The sequence below is a fragment of the Pholis gunnellus genome, assembly GCF_910591455.1.
Source record: "Pholis gunnellus genome assembly, chromosome: 14".
NCBI lineage: Eukaryota > Metazoa > Chordata > Actinopteri > Perciformes > Pholidae > Pholis > Pholis gunnellus.
This window is the reverse complement of record NC_136541.1, coordinates 5,640,243-5,660,880: the sequence shown is the minus strand read 5'-3', so window position 1 is coordinate 5,660,880 and position 20,638 is coordinate 5,640,243. Positions and strand designations below refer to the sequence as shown.

The window sequence follows — 20,638 nt, the reverse complement described above, 5'->3', positions numbered from 1 at the left end:
CAGTTGGACTCCAGCAGCGCTCGTAAAGTGCGCTCTTTAAACTGCCGGGGCCCCTGGGAGCCCATGGGGAGGGGGGGAGCCGCCGCCGCGCTAATGAGAACTACCAGAGTGCAAACATGCATGGAAATGACTGTTATTCTGTTGATGTGCATTTAAGTGCTTTTTTACTGCCAACCACAAAGAGAGGGAAATAACTGGTGATGAATGGTACCCCCAAAAAGCATTCATTTTCCTCTTCGGAAGAAAAGAGAGGAAAACAGAGGAAGAAGGGGGTGGGGGGGGGGTGGGGGGGGGCATAAGAGTAAGATGGAAGGTAAAGACAGGATGGGGGGGGAGTGGGTGTAGACATGCATGGTGAATATATTATCTCACTTCACTCAAGTACAGTGACAAGGTGCAATGTGACGCAGAGGCAGCGAGTGGAGACGCATTGAAGTTAACCTTCACTGTTCCTCTCCTCTGAACGCGCCGCCTCCATCAGAGAGCAGCAGACAAAAAGGTCACAGCGATCACAGCCCTGATCACCTAATTACAAAAAAACAGGATCGCTCCACCTGTGTTAACACGCTCGGGGAAAATGGCGTCTCCACGTCACACCGCACCTCGAGACCAGATCCATTCATTTTTTATTGGGGGGGGGTTATATGAACACTCCGGTTGCACAATGCATGGCAAGACTTTTGGAGGAGATTCGGGGGGGGGGGGGGGGTGAATGTAGAAGGTGGATGTCTTACGGGCTCCGCTGCTCGTACTGGTGTTGATGGCTTCATTCCACTGGTCGGCGCTGGACACGGAGAAGGAGCGTTGGTGCATGCCGTCTTTACTGCCGCTAAACAACGACGCGCCCGTCTGGAGGGACGAGCTGCTGTTGGAGTGAGGAGCACCTGGAAAATAAGACGAGAAGAAAAATGAATTTGTTTTCTTCTTTAAACCAATAAAAGTCTGTAAAGAAGTTATAATGATGCAACCGAGTTCACAGTTTTTGGTAGTTTCTACAGCGATGCAAAGCTGCTGCCGCCATATTTGTGCACATCTCTCTGTCAACTACCCCGCTCACACACACACACACACACACACACACACACACACACACATGAAACCCGTCTCCCTCCGCCTCTGCCTCTAATTAGCCCTTAATTAACAAGATACACTCTGAACGCTAATTATCTCGCCTCATCCCTCTGACTGCCACATCGATCTCCACTGGCGTCAGCAGGCGTTCTCTCCCTAACTTCCAATCAGGCGAGCCACGGACGCCTGGCTCTCTTTACTAATTCATGGGCTAGGCTGCGCCATGTGGGGTCCTTCCCTCCTGTTCGCGAGCAGTCGCTACGACACCTCCTAACTACTCTGAAGAAGTCATCGATACACTTCCAGTCATGAGCGGGGAATCAGATTAACTGCTTCAGATTTACAATGCATCAAACGGAGCAGTACTGCGTCATGTGATACGATCATTTGTTACAAAAAAAAGCGTGATTTTATTCTGTGAAATTAATTACATATTTTGTATGGCCTACAAGAAAAAGGTTGGTGGGTTGTTTATCAATAAAATGTGTACATTTTCAAAGTAATCGTACCCTGAAAGTTGTCACAAATACAATTAAATAGGCATTGAAAGGTTCAAATGTGTTGTTTTGGAAAACAAGCCATATCTCTGATTTTCTCAACGATGCGTTCTCATCTTGCAGGTATCACACATCGGGACCTTTTATTAAATAATTACTAGAAAATATCAGTTTCTGATTGAGGTGACAATAACAGAAAATATATAGTGTGTAAGTCGCGTGTAAAGTAAACTAAGCGGCACGGGTGCTTGTTAGGATAATATGTCCTACTCATTATCTAGAGTAATAAGTGTATCAAATTCACATAATCATGTCTAATTAGTATCAGTAATTATCTTGTTGGGCCCAGGAATATTAATCTTCAGGTCCCAGAGGGGAGGGAGCAGAATCGCAGCGAGAATGGGAGAGAGAGCGAGGGAATCATGCTGAGGAGCACTGACTAAATTAGCATGCTGAAATCAGAGCAGAGGAGGAGGAGGAGGAGGGGGGAGGGAGAGGAGGAGGAGGGGGGGGGGGGGGGGGGGGAGGAGGGAGAGAGAGCTGAGGAGTAGGGGTACTGAAAAGAAAATGTGAAACTTTGTTTTTTAAAAAGTGACGGATGAATGACACATTAAATCAGCTGATATCTTCTAGAAAAACAGGCTTTTGGATGCTTTTATCATTACTGAATAAAAAAAGAAATTCATAAAAAACACATCAGTACTGTTATTTATAGCAAAAACCTCGTTTATACAGATAAATGTTTAATCATTGTTTAGACGTAATTCGTTTTCCTGCAACTAAAAGAGCAACATTTCTTTATTTCCAAAGCGTGACGTTTGACTCTTTGACCCCTTAAAACGGAAAACAGGTAAAAAAATATAATAATTTAAAAAAACCTGTTAGATAACTACAAGGCAAGTTACATTGATATTTAAAATTCAACAATCACGTCTAATTGTCAAATTGGATGCTAATGATTAATGAATTATACATGGGTGTATCCATTAGTCCCCAGAGACCACTCCTGCATAAAGGGGAGGATAATGTAATTACAGTGGAGAAATAATCAGCTTGTGGCATTAAAAGAGCACTGTACTCTGAGCTCCAGCCAGGCCTGACTCCAGACCTGCAGCTCCAGTGGAGGCTCGCTGGTGGACGGACAGCGATGATGGACCGGACTACTGCTAACCAACATCTAAAAGGATTAATTTCATTCTGAAGGTTGCTAGCTAATAGCATAATATACGAACGAATAATTTAAAAAAAGACTATGAAGCAAGAGAACATTTGAGGGGTAGAAAAGTAAAGACTGTTTTTTAGACTGAAAACATTAGTTTTGTCTCTATTGATGAAACGTATCAGCATTTATTTTTGCAATAAAATTCAGCAGCGATCGAGACATTTAGTGTGAAATTGCATCACACGTAGACAGTGGCAGAAAATAAAGTACATTTACACAATTAATGTACGTAAATTTAAATATAAGGGTACATTGAGTTTTTACTCAATACTTTGACTCCATTCTACTTGAGAGACTTGTTCTTTACCTTTATTTTACAGCTTTAGGTCCGTTGTGAATTCATATTTTGCATATTTTTTAATAACATCCAATTTGATGGATTAAACTACCCAACAACATAAAGTAGAAAAACATTGCTCCGCCTCAGCTCACTGCAACATTAAAATGCTCAAACAAGTTTATGCATCAGTAATAATAATCTCATATTTAATAATATAACACTGACAGACGCCATTCTGCTGCATAAGTACTTTCTTCTATACTTCTCGACATTTTGATGACGGACTTTAACTTTTAATGAAAATTTGTATTTTAATGTTTTAGTATCTGAATGCTCCTTCAACCACTGCATCTAGATATTGTAATTAAAAACAACATCAGCAAAGAGGAAAGTCTCCTGTTTGAATAAATCTTCCTTTTCTAATCAAAAGACGTTAAGACACAGATTCTTCTATAAGATTTCACAGTTAACTTCTGCACAATTCTTGTTAAAAACAACGACTCCTTAAATACAAAGCGTTGTGAATATTTCTTGCCGACTGTATCGTCACGTGTAATACAGAAGCCATGTAGTGTGTTCTGCAGGCGATCCAGGGCCGCGGTGTTAAGTAGAGGCGATGGATTAGCGGGGAGCAGCGCTGCCTTGCTTCTCATTTCTCTTTAGGCCGGGCCGTCAGTGGGTTGATGAGCCGTGACGAGGCCTGACCCCTCCGTGGAGTTGTTGCCATTATGTACAAGTAGTGGGATAATGAAGCATTCATGCTAATGTGGGCCGGGCAGCACATCATCTGCGGCTGTGTGTAATCCACCACCACCATCATCCTGACCAGCGCTCAGACGCTCCACCCACCCCCACCCCACCCCACCCCGACACTGCTGCTGCCAGTCCCCACACGAGTCACTCATATCTGTGCATCATATATTGTCTTTATACAAAAACGGCATGCATTAAACCAACTTCAAGATTCTACTTTAACCCTTGTGTACGACAATACCATCCCATTTTCTTTACTTGTTTAGATATCTCTCTTTTTAAATCTAAAATTGTATTTTTTCATCATTCAGGCCTCACGATATGGTTTCTTATCGTCAAGAGGATGCTTGTAGACATTTCCAGCACTGTTACTATGAATTTGATGATACTTTGACGTAAGTAAATAAAATAAAAAGAGAGTGTCTGTCACACAGCAGCTATTCGGATTATTTACACCCGGCCAAGTTGAATATGCTACTTCATAGATATATTATTTAGATATAGTAGTCGTAGTTATGGTTATAGTAGTAGTAGTATAAACAGCGACAAAGTGCAGCGAGTAGGTTGACTTTTACCCAGGAGACTGGGGTTTGAGTCCTGTGAGAAGCCTTTGTATACACTTAGTTGAGTGTACAGGAGGCTATATATACATTTACAGTATGTTGTGTGCCCGGAATAGCAGTGTTGGCTACGTGTTGGCTACACCTGGGTGCTATGAGCATCTGCCTTAAAGGTAATTGAAGACAAAAAAGATCTTGATACAAACTATTACTATTGCTGCGATTTCCCAGCCAGGTGTACTTCCACAGCCGTCGTGGGCTACATGTGAAGACTGGGGAGAAGCTCAACTGATTTAAACACATTTAAATATTAGAAATTGGACAAATAAAAGTGCTGGATGACTCCTGCAAGAGGCCAGATTGCAGCAGTGTCTCGTGTGTGCAGGGTCTGCTGCTCGGTGAGTATGTGGCCACTGGTTCTACTGGGCTAAAGATTAGAGCTGGAGACAAACTGTGGATGAGCTCAACACTTTCCTAAAAAATCTCCACCTTTTCCACAAGCATCTCTCTCCACCGCAGGATTGATTCAAAGTGACTGGGCCCATTAATACTTTGATACAATGTATCTGTCGCCGGTGACACGGCAGGATGCGTGTTAACAGGGAGGATCATATTTAAAATGGTTCCGCTCAGCACCCAGCAAAGGAATTAAACCTGGCCGCTTGGCAAACTCGTGGGCGCATGCGTTCTCTCATTTACTCTCTGTCTTCTCAGCCTCTCCTCTTCATCTTCCCATCTCCCCCATCCACTCCGCCCCTCCTTCTCTCCGTCGCTATCCCTCTTCTCCCAGTGATTATAAAGGTCTTTAGATCTAAGGAATGAATGAATTACCAAAGGCACAGACAAGGCTTGTGATTTGGGCGCCGTGAATGAAAAATTACCCCTTTGTTCCCTTCATCAATTGCACGTCTAATGAAATCAAAATCCCGATCGCATAATCAGAAGATGGTCCTCCACCCAGAGAGAGACCTGATGTGATTTGTAACCTTTCTTTTCCTAAGTGGAGATTAAGGCAAATCTCCCACACATTGTTCCCTGATGCACAAATGGATGGCAACTGACAATCTTGGGAATTTGTCATTGAGATCCAAGAAATGAACAACAAAGAAAACAGACCGGTTGGTGCCGTTTTCCCAGAAAACCCGGCTCCTCCGGCCTGTTTATCAAGGCCCTTTGTGTGCCCCCAACGACTCCCCTCAACCCAGCGCTCAAGGTTAACAGATCCAGCGTCCTCCGCTCTGTAAACTCTTACATCTTCCTGCTTTTTGACTGATAAACCCGTACTGCAGGTTTAACGGTAACCTGCCTGGACAGTGCTAATGGTCCCTGCCGACCCGTCTTTTGGCACCGTACCCACTCTGAGCCAGTTAGCTTTAGCCTGAGAGATGGAAACACTGTGCCCATTTCACAGCCGATGAAGGACCCCGCCTCCCTTCGGGGCTCACTTTGCTAATTAGTATTAATTACTCTTAATCCTAACCCCTAAATCCAATCACTGGCTTCCCCTCTGTAAACCTGCCAGACTCTCTCCGCAGCCTCCGGTGGCACCGCTCGCTGGGAGAGGAGCTCTATTTTTAAACTTGAAAGGTGGGAACCCTGGCACGATGCTCAGGACCAAGCGGGTTTTTGTTACGGTGACCCCCACTACTACCATAGAGGATGAAATACAACTAGGTCAGTGTCATGGTGGCGTAGCAGTCCTAAATAAACAACTCTCCATTTTTTCATTAAACACAGCCATTATGTTTAAACACAATTTTCAATTCCCTGTTTAATAATTTCTGAGAATTAATAGATTTCTCGTAGGCGCTCGTTAAGTAATCATTGTGCATACTACGAGGCAGCTAATTTGCATGAATGAAACATACGGAAAGCAGATAATTAACCTGTTGGGACTCATTTTTATGATTAATCGCAAACGTGAGGACGTAGGAAATAAGTACAGTAATAAAAGACTCATTTGATAAACCATTACACGTTATAACTGTGATTTGTTTTTCCTTTTGCGTGGCACGTGAATTATGATACATTACTCTCTACCTACCATGTCAATCCTTTCATATTTACCAAAATAAGTGAATATTATTATGTCGTATTAATTACCATACCACAACAAATAGGGAAAAAGAGAAATAAGAGCTTTGAGTACTTCTGAACTGGAGGTGCTACAATTTTAAAGATGAACAATTAGTCAAAAAAGTGTTGGCCCTTAAAAATATACAATCCATGATATTATATTAACACTGATGAGAGGCTCACGGAAAGGTATTTGTTTATCGTTTTTGACGACACTGATTGAAAGCCTGAAGTCAAACTGTTCACATATTGAAGTCTTTGGCCCATTGCATGTTGTCATGAGCCTGATGAGGCACTGAGCCAATCACGTTTCTCTTATCAGAGTTTGAACATCCTTATATATACAGTATGTCATGTGACGTCACACTTGTTGAGCTAGACTGAGGTTGAAGCTAAAACAGCATAAAAATGTACTGATCATCACTCAGTTAATTGTTTTCCATAATGCATAAAATAAATATCTTGAATTATACATTCATCTGTTTCTTAATTATGACCATTTACGTCTATGGCCCGTGCTATGAGGACAGGAAGCGGTACCTGTGTTTCCGATGCCCAGCTGCAAGGCGCTGCGGTCCTTGGTCAGCCCGTTGGTTTTGGGACTAGCAGTGGGGGCGACGGTGGCCACCGCTCTGGGGGGTCGCTTCCCGGGAACCTTGACTGTCGTCCTCAGCAGGTCTATCTCTTTCCCGTGCACATTCTGCATGTAGTCCTACACAAAGTGGGGGAAAAAAAAGACAAATGTTGTGAATGGCCTGCTCGCTAAAAAAAAAAAAAGTCCCAATATTTCCATTCATGTCCCTCAATTCAGGGATCTGATTACACACAGCGGACCAACAAGGATCCAGGAATTACGGAAGAAAAACAAATTAAAAGACTATTCAATTTCCATCCCCATTAGTCACAATCCATCTTAGACCTTCCACTAAAAGGTGTGTGATAGCGGGAAAAAATGATTGTAAAGCCATTACACATCACCTGTGCCCACGCCGTCTCTCCCGATAGCGAGATGGTTGGCTTAATGAATGGAAACAAGTCTCATTCTCTTTCAATTTAGGGCATTTGATTTGGTTTAAAGCGACTACTGCCCAAATGTGGGAAGCCAAGGTGAAAATCATTGGGCTCAGCAGAAAAAGACCCAGATAGGGGCGAGCTCGGCCTTTGCCGTCCCCCCACCGGCTCCTCTGCTTTATTACCGTGTCATAAAGCACTCATTTCTTTCCCAAGCCTCCTCGCTAATTACCCAGTGAGCGCTCTCATTTCATTTTATTGCTGGAATTAACAGCCAGATCGAAGCGTGCAAAGCTATTAAGATGTGTGATTAAGCCACATTCAATTAGTTTCTACAAACAATTTAATTGATGTAGCAGATAGAATTAACAGAAGGTGATTGTGTGGATGGCTTGGCTGACTGCGAAATTAAAGGTTCCCCTCTTCCACTCTCAGTCTGCCTCCCTCCCTCTTTCTGCCTCCCTCAATCTCTCTCCCCCCTTTTCTTACTCCTTCTCCGCTCCGCCGCTCAAAATGAGCCGGAGCTGTTACCGCGTTAATGTAACTGTCTCCCTTATTTCACCTCCCTCCGTAAGTCAACAGATTCATAGATTCATAGATTGCCCTGATGACCCGTAATAGCTGTAATGATCAAGAGATAGCCTGTTCAGTCAATTACATACATCACTGTAGCACGGCTCTGCTCTGCTAATAACTGCCTGTAAATTAAACCACTAACACACTGTCAGTGCAACAAGGCCACACACAAGGTTCGCGTCTAACTGTTGGGCTTGTGTTCAAAGTTTGCCGCTGTCTCATTAGAGACGAGATGTTGCGGCCATCTTTCACTGTACCTTCGCCAAATTGTCTGAACATCTTAAACGCGGGGCTGGAAGATCAGAGAGCGACGGGAGGATTTTTTTTTTTTTTTGCCGAGAAGGGCGGGCGTTTTTCTGAGTGTGGCACCGGGGCTCGTGAGCTGTCTGCTGCCAGCCAGCCGAGTGTTTAAGAGGTATTAGCGGCCCAGCGGGATTCTGACAAAGATGGATGTGGGAGGCTGGTCAGGCTCTGCTGCCATGTGGCGGGAACCATTATAAATACAAGCCAGCGTGGAGTCTGGGCGCGGCGGGCACAGCCATGTCTCCATTAGACGGCACCGGGGATAGACACCACAGGGGGGGGCAGAGATGACCACTGGGTAGTCCCCGTTTCTTAATACTACACTTAAAGTCACAGGGTTGGCTAATACAGCTGTAATATACAGCGATAAGCCTCTGTAGAAACCGTGAGCCTATATGCTTGTAATCCAGCTCACTCCGGCAGCGGTGGTGAATGTAATCCCATCAACGGAATCGCGCTCAGCGGTTGAAAGAGTCGCACATTAAAACCTCCAGCAGCACCCTCGAGTACAAACAGTAGTGTAACAAACACATAAAGCCGATTGGAAAAGGAATGGGGAGGAAAGAAGAAGGACGTGTGTGTGTGTGTGTGTGTGTGGGCGGGGGGGGGGGGTCAGACTCACATGTAAACTGGGGTGGTAAGTGAGGACGCCATTATCACACAGTGTGACATATTTCTTTTTCCACTCCTTGTTGAGGGATTTGCCACTCCGCTTCAGAAGGATTCCCTGTAACAGACAAGGCATCACGGTGAGCATGTGCGCTTCTCAAATAGCAGCATGGTGGATGATATGAGCCATTATGGATGGTAAATACCACAAAACAGCATTATTATTGTTATTACACATTCGTTATGGCAGTTACATTTCCTTTGTGTCATAAAGTCGTAAAACAAACACAGATAAGTGACGATTATGAAACAGTATGGAAGTGATTATACATTTAAAACAAATTAAATCCCCTTAAACTTTCATTATTTTGTATAATTTGCTGGCTGACAGGTTTAGTGACGTGTTAGTTTTTCTATTGTGATCTTTTGAACCTTACAAAGTTGGCCAAGTTCCTCTGGCACAGAGACCATTCAGAGAGAGAGACAATCCAATTTGCCAGACCTCCTCCCTGCATTCATACACATAACATGCTGAACTCTGGAAGACCTCTCAATCCTGGGATTAGGGAGTGTGATCTCCCCTCTTCAAAGCCCACTCAGCTCTTATTCTATTCTTACTTTATCTTCTGGGGCCTTTTAGGGCATCAGATGGTTTCCTTATCTGCTGAGTAAATCCACTGGTAAACAATGCAGTTCCTCTGCTGGAGGTGGCCAAACGCTGCTGAGTGCAAGGGCCAGGAGGCTCTCTGGGGTTAAATAGTGAGGAGGGGCACGCTTAATTAGGGGATTAAGCCAGGGCGATGTTTGTGCTTTTACAGCCAGGGCCAGGGCCTGTGTGTGTGTGTGTGTGTGTGAGAGCTGAACAGGGGGGGTTAAAGGGGGCAGTATTTTGCTAGCCAGGCCCATCCTGCAGGCTTTAATCCTGATTAACACATCAGGGAGAGCTGACCCTCGGTGACCTGGGCACCAGGCTGTTTGCCGACAATCATCCTAATCCGAGCCCTGATTCATCTGAGGGGGGCAAGTGCTGACTGTTGGCTGCATGTTGGGAGAGTTTGGTCTTCTTAATACCTCATGAATATACCTGCCTGTTTACGGCTTCTCACTGGAGCCGGACTTCAAATATGGCTAAAATATTGCAAATAAAATAAATAAGTTACAGAGTGTAGAAGAATATTTTCTGATGCTATCTTCTCCTAAAATCTTATTTTACGGTGGGAAAACGTTATTTAAAATTTTTTTTAAGACCAGTATCAACTTTGGCCGTGTGTTGCTGAAATTCTTTTGAACAATTTGCAAAACAACTTGTTGGGCTTTGTAATAAAATAAAAAATCCTAAAATTCTCAAAAAAGGAAAAGAATAACTATTTCATTTATCCTTTTTAATTATTGTTCAAAGTAAGTAGTAAAAAAAGTAAAATGTGTGCATGTAAATGACATAAATATGATTTTACATTTCAGTAAGCCTCGGTTCTGGTGATTTTTCAGGAAGAAATATTGTGTCCTTCAATCGATAACTTGCTGACTGCCCAGACTCTTCTCAATTTAGTCAATAAAAGAACTGTAAACACATTTTTAAATGACTCTATAATCATACAAAGTAAATGATCCAGTCACAGGGCCTCTGGCGACTTTATAATGCATGTTTTACAAGCAAATATGTTGCTCATCTCATGGCCTTACTGAAGCATACATTAATCTATACATGCAATCAGTGCGCAGCTTCATATATTTACCAGAGCTGGGAAGCAGATCAATAAAGATGCAGAGACAATAATGTGAAAATCTTTGCGTGTGCAGACTTATTTTTCGGTCGTTGTATTTGAACAGTTTTGCTGCGGTATGTGTTTCAGTGACAAGAACGATTTGACATAATTCATCATAATTGTTCAATTGTCTGCCACATTCGGATTGAGCAGTCTGCTCTTTAAGGGATAGTTTGGCGTCAAATGGTAACATGTGTGCTTCCCTTCAACACTGACACACACACACACACACACACACACACACACACACAAAGAGATGAGTGTGTTCAGCGTGTGCGACATAAGGAAACAGGCCGATCGTCAGACGTGCTCTCTGCTCACACAATTGTCATATCTACACAGAGGAGATAGTGTCTTTCCCGTCTTTTGTCAGACGACCAGGAGAAAAGCTGCATCCTGCCACTGTGCCTGACTGATAGGCCGGCCCTTTGTGATGGGAGGGGTGTGTGTGAGTGTGTGTGTGTGTGTGTGTGTGTGTGTGTGTGTGTTAATGTGTGTTGGGTTGGGAGGGGAGGGGTCGGTGATGGGGCAAGAATGCACTCACTGCCGAGGAGCTGTTGGCGGCTCCTCAGCAGTAACGGCATTGTTATCCTCACTCACTCTTTTTATAGATAGGAGGGGGGTGGGAGCAGAAGGGGAGAGGTGGTGGTGGTGGGGGGGGGGGGGGGGGGAGGGGAGTTTGGCCTGATCTTGTGAGGGGGGTGGGGGGGGTGGGTAATTAAGCTCACATTGACACTTTGATCTCCTTGATTGTGCATTTGACTGGCCTGGAGATGAGATAGTAACACCACTAACCCCCTCCCTTCACATCTGTATACCCCCCCCCCCCCCCCCCCTCTCTGAATAAAAAAAAAAAAAGAAGAGTCCTTTGTAGATAAAGAGGGGGATGGCTCTTGTCAAAAGTTGCCATGATACTCAGAGAAACAGGCCCTGGACTTCCCCCCGTAATGTAGTGGATCAGAATGGGGGGAGTTTACAGTAAAGATGGCTCAGAGATTCTTTCCTATGTGTGAAAAACAACCTCCTGCTCACCTGCGCTCATCAGATTTGCCAGCTTCTGCAGAGAATTACACTAATCTAGTTAAAAACCAGGAGCTTTACGGAGATGACACGTTCGCACAATGGCCACCATGAAGTTTGAATATCTTTGTCTTTTTTTTTTTTTTAAGGTATTTTCAGCCATTTATCCAGGGCGGTGCGCACAAATCTGTCACATTAATAAATATGGTTTTGATGTAAAAGAAATGGAACACTAATTTATTTATTTTAATTTAACACCATGAGATGTTTGTATCTATTACATGAACATGCACTATAAGTGACGGACTGATGAGGCCGGTAGATGTTGAATCTGATGTCCTCAAAGCCTTATTTGGTTGAGTGAGTGAGGGGGCTCGGAAGTGTCACAAGTGCCATTATTTCTTCCAATTCTTCCAAGAAGGGGGAAAGGTTGTAACTATGTTTAAATAGAAATCAGTCAGTGAGTCTGTTGTATTTAATGCAGCACAACGTAACCGATTATGAAACTACCTAAAAAACAGTCTAAAGAAAATGACGTCTATTGGGATATCTAATTTGAAGCTAATCATAGCTGTCGAAGTTGATTATATGGATATGCCTGAATGAACTTGTATGCAAAACTACTACCAACGCACAATTATGAGCAATAATAACAATAACATTTACACGCGGGCGAAACGTTTTTGTATTAAAATGTGTCACCAAATGTAAGATTATCAGAACAGAATCATCTCTCCCCAACTGATGGACACGACTTAACGCTACACAATAAACTGGCTCTATCAAAAAGTGTTATTTTCAGTTACGTTTAAATAAGAAACGCGCAAAATGTTTATTTTTTATCAAGAGAACTCTTCAATATCACAATCTACCTGCAATGTGTGAGGTCAGAAACGAGCTGATTGTGTCTTTTTCTTTTTTATTCGGTAGGCGTGTGATTTACACACATAGGGAGAATGTTTCGCTAATAATCTCTACATCTAAACCCTCAGCCTTCTTCTCTCTTGTACTCGGCTACACTTGGCATTGAGGTAGTTTGATAAGTTGTATTATGTGTCCATCTAGTGGTTACAACAGCACATGACCGCTGCACGGCCTATATCCTCCTGTTATTAAATCCTTAACACACAGCACATCAACATTAAACAGGAAACAACATCCAACAGCACCACAAGGGATCCCACTTACCGAGGTATCTATGAGAAAGGTAGGGTAGGAATGAGAGAAGGCGGCTTACCTGTTTGATAGGTATGGCCCTCCCACTGCCTATGCTGTCTGTTTTACTGTCAACGCTCTTTGCTTGTTCACTGGCTTTCCGTGACTGCAAGAAAACAAGAAAGTCAGTCAGCAACTGAAGCGACAAACTGACGGCAAAGCAGAGTGGGAGATGTGGGGTGTGAGGTGAGTTTTGGGGGGGGGGGGGCGTATGTTGGTGTCTGTGTGTGTGGGTGTGTGTGAGGGAGAGAGAGAGAGAAAGAGAGAGAGAGAGAGACTGGGGGTGAGAAGGGGAGGTGAGGGGTTTGTGTTTTGAGCATTTTGCGGTATTCGTGGAGAAACTCGACATTGCAAAATAAAAGTCTCAAAAAGAAGCTCGAAATCAACAAGACAAGCAGACCAGCGGAACAAACAGCAGTAACACCGACGTGCAAGTTCAAATTAAAATAATAAAGAGACCAAAAAAAACCAAGACCACGATAGACACATCTCAACACAGAGGAGACCAAGGACGACCACACATTGAGTCATGACTCAGCCCTGAAACCCTTTTAGGGGGAGGAGGGGGGGGATCCGTTCCTCTGTGTGAGGCCCTGAGTGGACCTGCAGACCAACTGCTGCAAAGAGCAGCGCAGCTTCGGCTGTGCTCAGTGGCACTGATACAGGCTTTTGATGCATCATAGTTACATTACAGTTCACAACAGGTTAAAAGGGAGAGAAGGGAAAATTGGTTATTTCACAGGAAACTTAAGGTTAAGTAGCTTCCTCCGAACCTGCAAAAACCTGGTGGGACACAAAATGATCTTTGCAAATATCAAAACAATTCAAATGTCAAGTTAGAAATACATGAACATTTCAAGTTTCAGGTCGTGCCTGTGTGGGGGGGGGGGGGGGGGAGAAAAAGGTTAGTTGGTTAGACAGTAAATAGAACTTTACATTAAAATAAATCATTAAAAAGAAAATAACTTTCCCACCCCAAAACAACGAGATGTGACACAGGTAGGGACAGACATGAGTGTGTATGGGCTCACTCAGAACATGAGAAATGTCCAGTCACCAATGGAGAAGAGGTAGAGTCTGAGTTCAAGTAAACCAACTCTGGTGCTTATATTTTTTCCAACATTTTATTTTTTTTTAATGATGACTTGTTTAGCTTCTATACAGACACCATACAAAGCAAGTCACAAATTCACTTCAAAATATTCAACAGATTGAGCCAAACATTGCAGTTCCCACAAAATATAGGATGAACAATAAAGGCATTATTTCATATACTCCTTATATGTATGTACTTTTTATAGAGTACCATCGTAAATAAAATACAATACAAGATATACAGCAGTCTATATTTTCGTCAATCCGTTCATGATAGAAAAGCGATTATGCAAGAGTTCATAATCTTTGTACCAAACCTAAACTGAGATCAAATGAAAATAAATAAAGGAATCAAAAGACAATTGAATGTGCGAAAATAAATAACTTAAAATAAATAAAAGGGAAAACAAATGTTAAGTTTAACTACATTCATACAAGTCGGTGCAACCCAGTGTCATCCAATAAGATCTCTCTCTGTAACACCTCAACACTCTACCCTGCTGTTTATGAAGGCCTTCATAAAATAACCCCAAACTACTCTGATCTCAAACACCTCCATGATAATACATTTATACCACATTTTTCAATTCCATTCAATACTCCCTGGAAAATAAGAAGGAATCAAATAAAAACGGACCAAACGAATGTCGGAAAAAGTCGAGAAGGAAGAACAAAAGAAAAAACAACGTGGCACGTCTAGTCCTTGAGTCCTCGTTTATGGCGAAAGGCAGTGTGATGTCATGTGAGGAAAGGTTGTGTCCTTTGGGTGGCTGGATAACAGTTCCAAGAGTGACTTGACTGTACAGCGTGTGTTTGTATGGGATGTCTGAATGGGAGTTTGGGGGAGGGGGGTGGGGGATGGGGGGAGTGGACGGGGCATTTTTCCAGAAGAGTCCCTAGAGTCAGTCTCTGAAAAGTCTACTTCGAGTGCGCTCAAACACCCAAATGGACTCGACTTTAGGCCGCGTTCGACGCAAAGTCACATGGTTTCCGTATAGTGCAAGTTCTATGCATTACCCTAAATGCCATAAAGCACCGAGGGTAAAGCAGCGACAAGCTGTAAGTCCTCAATAAATAATCTCCTCTCTATCCTGTCTGGCAAAGCAGGGGGACTCTTTTCTTTTTCTTTTTTTTTTTTTAACCATCATGCTCTTCTAATTCGGAAGGAGTTGGAAAGCCCTTTTTGTTGAAGAAAGGTTGGAAATAGAAGCACAAATCTGCAAATATTGAAAAACAGTGTCATGTTTTTTTTTTGTGTGTTTTTTTTGTTCTTTGTTTGTTTTGGTTATGTTTTGTTTCATACGTGGAGATCTGGTAAAAGGTCAAGGGAGTAAAAACATGAAATGGGACACGTCCAATGGCAGACATGAATACATGGATTAAATGAAGATGGATGAATGAGTGGGATAGAATTAAGTATAAAAAATGCCGTAGTATTCATCTAAATTCCTTAAACAGTGTGCTTTTCAAACACAAAAAGGGACAGACAGCCTGAAGACGTCAGGAAAACCACAGACAGATTACAAAACCGATTGTTTCGACTTATTGACCATGGAAGCGCTAGGAAAGAATAATGTGTACTGTGCTGACACCTAGTGGCCGAGGACAGTTATGGCAAAGACTGGCTTGAAATGATTGTGGTTGGTGAAATTGATCGTGAGGGCGGTGAAACGACGGAGTGATAAGATCTTCTGTAGTAAAGCTTTAAGTTTCATTTGTTTCCTTAAATTAAAAAAAAACGGCCAGAGTGTAATATAAAAAGATTCACCTACTTTAATTAAAAGGGCTTTTCTAATAAACCACATCTGATGTTTTTGTTGTCGGATTCAACTTGGGCCAAAAAGAATCTGAACCCAAAAGTAATACTTATATTCTCTCCAACACTCAATACACTGCACATAGCAAAAGGATGTTTTTTTTAAATTTCAAGAGTCCCAATGCCAGTGCCACAAATGTGACAATTATTACTTTTATATCTGATTACAAGTGAAGATTGATTACTTGCAGCAATGTTCTCCTCTGCTATATTAGAACAAAACCATTGTATGTAATGACTAAAGTGAGTCTGATATTGATCTGTCAAAGCTTGTCTACTGATGAGATTAAGGCATATTTTCATTCATTGAACACTTTCTCTTTAAACTCCCCAAACTAACATAAAGTGAACTACTTACAAGAGTGTGGCTAGAAAACATGAATGGCAGCCTGCCGTCTATCAGCGAGCAGCAGGACGTTTTAGAGAACTTTCTAACACAGATGTCAACTTTTTTTTTTTTTTTTTTTTTAGAACGGACAAAGCTAGGAAAGGGACGTCCTCGATATTGTTGTGTTGATGGAATATTTTCTCTTTCTGACGTTTCTTGTAATGGCAAAAAGGTTGGCACTGCAAGTCTTCCTCTCCTTAGCCCACTGCACTCCTCAAGTGTCACTGAAGAAATGTCGACATCGCCCCGTAAACTTTCCGTCCCCTCCTCCTCCTCCTCCTCCTCCTTCTCCTCCTCCGCCTCCTTCTTTCCTCCCTCACCCTCCCCTCTCCCACCCTCGGCTCGCTGCTCCTCAGAAGGTCATGAGCTGAAACTCCCGCTCGGCTTGCCACTCCGGCACCCACACTGGGTAGGTGGCGTGCTTCGGTATCTCCATGACGCGGATGGGGAGAGGCTCATTTCTCTGGTGGACATGGTTAGTCACTACCTAGCAGGGGGGGAAGGGAGACAACAAGGGGAGCTAGCACACAGCCTGTACTGCTCGGAGGCCACAAAAAAGCCTGCGGCTCCCACAGCAGCTGGGGTAACAGGGTGAAGGCAGTAGGGGAAAGAGAGGAGTCGGGGGATAGATAGGGAGGTTGGAGAGGGAGCTAGAGACAGGGGGAGAAGGAGGTAGGAGATAGGAGACAGGGGTCAGAAGGGCGACAGAAGAAAGCGCTGAGGGACAGGAAAGACAGGTGGAGGAGGAGAGTTATTTTAAAGGTGGGGAAGGGTGGATGTACCAGGGAGGAGTTAGGAAAGAAGTCATCTCACATAGCCTGCTCTCTGTCTCACAAAGCTCACAGAGTTCTGGAGGAAATAAAAACACACTACGATAAGCAAACCTTTGGAAAAGCTGACTCAGGCATTGTGAAAACACTCGTTGGCTTTTTTTTTTTTTGGAGGCACAAATGGGCTCTCTGAAGAATTATTTCATTGATTTGAAGGACAACAACGCTATTTCTGGAACCACAAAATAAAAAATAAAAAATCTGCAGACCTCCCCTGAGCTCGAAAGAGGCGGACTACGTGAGATTAGGAAAGGCTTAGCAGCAGAGAAGAAGGCTGGTGTAGGAGGGAAGAGAGAGGAGGAAAGAGGGGAGCAGGCTGGGATAGAAGAAGAAGGGCAGAGGCTACAAGTAAAAGACAAGCTTAGGACAGCTAAGGAAATTAGAGTGGTTAGTGCACACATATGCTATTGGTTAGAGCAAAGGGCGAATACGACAGGACATGGGGTAAAGAGCAGGCAGACAGGGGTCGGGACACTGGTGTGGTAATTCCTGCTGGTCGAGATCGGATTTGGGCCAGAGTAGAAGTAAGCGGGGTGAGGTTTGGGGGGGAGTTGTTTAGACTCAGCGAGACGGTTCGTGGGCCGGGTGAGGATTTCTATCTGGAGCTGGGGCGTCGGAGGGTGAAGGGCATGCGTTACTAGCAGCGCGTTAACAGGGCATTTGGCTGGCTCGGACTTTTAGTTTAAGCTCGGTCGGGCAGGAGAGGTGGCGGTTTGTTGCTGCCGTTTCTGCCCAAAAGGGAAGTCACTGCAAAGAAAGGATCTAGTAAAAATAAGAGGGGGAGGGGGAGGGGGGAGGGAGGTCAAAGATTTAGACAGTGCAGAGGGCCTAGTTTGTTATGGGTGAGATGAGAAACGTACTCCATGTGCACTTACTACATCCAATTAGAAAAGAAAAAGGACATGAAAAGAGTTTTTATTTTCCACAGTGCTTATCTTTGATATTTGCTTTGAAAGAAGGGTTAATTCTTTTGGAGCATTGTCGGGGATCTAATCTAATTTCTACTTCGTCTTTTTCTCCTTTGCCCTTTGTGCTGTGTGAACAAGACGCTTTTTTTCTTTGCCTGCATAGGAGGCAGGAGAGGTGGCTGAGATGCATTTCGAGCGACCTGTCTCCCTCTGGTGGACAAAGTGTGCTTTTTTGGCAACATGCCTCCTAGTAGTGTGAGTGGGTGTTGCTTTGCATCAGCTGTCGCATACTTACTGTGAAAATGTTGGAGCGGCGCTTCGACTGCTTGCGGATGGGCGTGGGCGTGTTGGAGGAAGCGATGGTCTCAATGCGCATCTCCCGCTGACTTATGCTGGGGGTGGAGGGAACGGAGGAGGAGTAGTCGCTGAATGCACCCCCACCATTGGCCGCCTGGGGAGCGAGAGAGATTAAGAGGAACCGACGGAATCAGAAGAAGGGAGGAGGGAAGAGAGAGAGAGAGAGAGAGAGAGAAAGATGGAGGGATTGAAAGTCTTCATATTGAGTGACATTCTATCTATTTTCCCACGCTGATAAAAGAAGTCACGATTATGAGAAGAATTACATGAACAGAGAATATTCCTTAAATAACAGCGTGAAGCTCTTCTACGCAATAATTGCACGGCGTGATCAGTGAGTGAAACAGTGTGCCGTCTCCGATCTTACCTGGTTAATGTGAACAGACGGGATGGATGCGGCGGGGACTGACGAGTGGCTGGGAGAGTTGGGGAGAGATTTGCACGGGCCGATGGAGAGCTGCTGCTTTTTCCTCATGGCCACAACCTTCTGGGCAACTGGAGAAGAGCGTGGCAAAGACACAGCAACACATTGTTCGTTAACCCCGTCTTCCTCACATAAATGACTTGTCAGTACAGGAACTCAGAGAGCTTTGTGGGGGGGGGCTGCTTAGTGAACATAGAAACCATACATGCGCCTCTGTAGATAGTTACGCTACATTGCTCCTTTCTGGGACTACTACACCACTAATAGAAGTGAGTGACTTGATACATAATTATACATATAATGGTAAGACACAAAAAGCATCTGTTAGTCATGGATCAGAGATCGGCTACATTTATTCAACATAAACTGATCAAATAAAAATATCTTTAACCAGCAGAAACCTTTAAAAGTACAGTACCGTCTCTCGGTTTCCTAATGATTTGGATCATGACTTTTGTTTTCGTGACAAAAGAATTTGGTGAACGTGCAGCCAGAGATCACAACACAATAGAGAAACAGGTGGTAGTCCAACTAATCTGTACAAAGCACCTTGGAGAAACAGTCCCAACATGTTTTAGATTGAGTCTTTATAAGATATCTCTGTATTTTAAGTTAAGAAACAGCACGTCTTATTAAAAGGTCAATCTCCTCACCTGTCTTCACTTAAAGAGTCAGTTCCTCCCCCCAAAAGACATATTTTCTTCCTTAATTTTAGTAAGTAGCTGTGCAGATAGATATTTTCAGTTGTTTTCTTTGCAACGGTTATGAAGTTACAGATACAGTGCATTAGGTGAACTGGCCCTTTAATATTTTGTTCGGAGTCTGGAACACACAGATGATTAAATCCTTTGTTAAAGCAGTTCCACTAGTGTTAGGACATGTCAATTAAGTCTGCATATAAACAGAGAGGCAAACGTCTACATCAGAGTCAAAAGATGCTTTCGGCTTTGAAATGTTCTTTAATAAGGTCAGTATGCTGAGAACATCTGAAACCTCTCCTTATTAGAGCTGCATCGATCAAACCTTTTCACTCCTGAGACAGCAATACTTTGGCTTTAACGAGAACCGCTACCGGCGTTTACTAAATAAGTTGACTTGGTGAAAAGATCTTCAAATGAACAAGTATTGCAGTTCAAGAGTCCAATTCCAAACAGCTGACATGTTTGTTCTACTGCTGTGCTGCTGCAGGATGCATGACGTGGAAACGTGTAACCAGACCTCTTCCTTCACACTATTTTCCTCTTGTTTCCTCATAAACAGAACACTAACAGCATAATAATCAAATAAAGCTCAGCAAAGTAAGCAAAGCTAATTCCAGCCAGACGAAGAGGCATATGAGCACATTATCACAAAACACCTTGGGCCATTTGTTTTCCAGTCAGGTAATAAGCAACATGCTGCAAAGAGTCTCATGCATATCTCCTGCGGGGAAAGGGGGGGGGGGGGGGGGGGAAGTACCTCTATTTCCAAGCCAAATAATCATACAAAATGATGCTTGCAATTTTTTTTGTGTCATTCAACGGAGCTCTCCAGAGTGAACATGGCCAAATGAGACTGCCGTCACCACCTGAACAACCTGATTTTGCCGTCCAGTTTGTGCAACCCCCGTCATCTAATTCGCAGCACACTCGCGCAAGGGGCCGGGTGGAGCGAGAGCGGTGGATGTTCGCGGCTGCGTGACGTGAATTAGCACCGAGGGGAAAAAAAAAGAGAGATGATTTGAAGTTGCGCTGACAGCTGGGACCACGACGCCCCGGCTGCCTGCTGCAGCGTGGCAAATACGGAGAGAAGAGTGAGACGGAGCGACATGTCCAAAAAACAGCCAGCACTCCTTCTCCTCTTTTAATGATTTCAAATTGGG

The 20,638-nt window shown here is 43.6% G+C and overlaps 1 protein-coding gene across 3 annotated transcripts in view; it reads right to left on the bottom strand.

Annotated features, from left to right (window-relative positions):
- Positions 1–20,638, bottom strand: part of agap3 (ArfGAP with GTPase domain, ankyrin repeat and PH domain 3) — a gene marked incomplete at both ends in the record, with an annotated part of 111,145 nt that overhangs the window by 31,590 nt on the left and 58,917 nt on the right. For 2 of the 3 annotated variants that reach the window (XM_079172847.1, XM_079172846.1), the window contains 6 exons: positions 735–884; positions 7,000–7,171; positions 8,972–9,076; positions 12,982–13,065; positions 18,292–18,447; positions 18,721–18,848. In XM_079172847.1, coding sequence (XP_079028973.1) covers positions 735–884; positions 7,000–7,171; positions 8,972–9,076; positions 12,982–13,065; positions 18,292–18,447; positions 18,721–18,848 — 795 coding nt within the window. Of the gene's footprint in view, positions 1–734; positions 885–6,999; positions 7,172–8,971; positions 9,077–12,981; positions 13,066–15,208; positions 15,272–18,291; positions 18,448–18,720; positions 18,849–20,638 lie in introns of those variants that run through there. The other variant, XM_079172848.1, reaches the window with a different exon arrangement.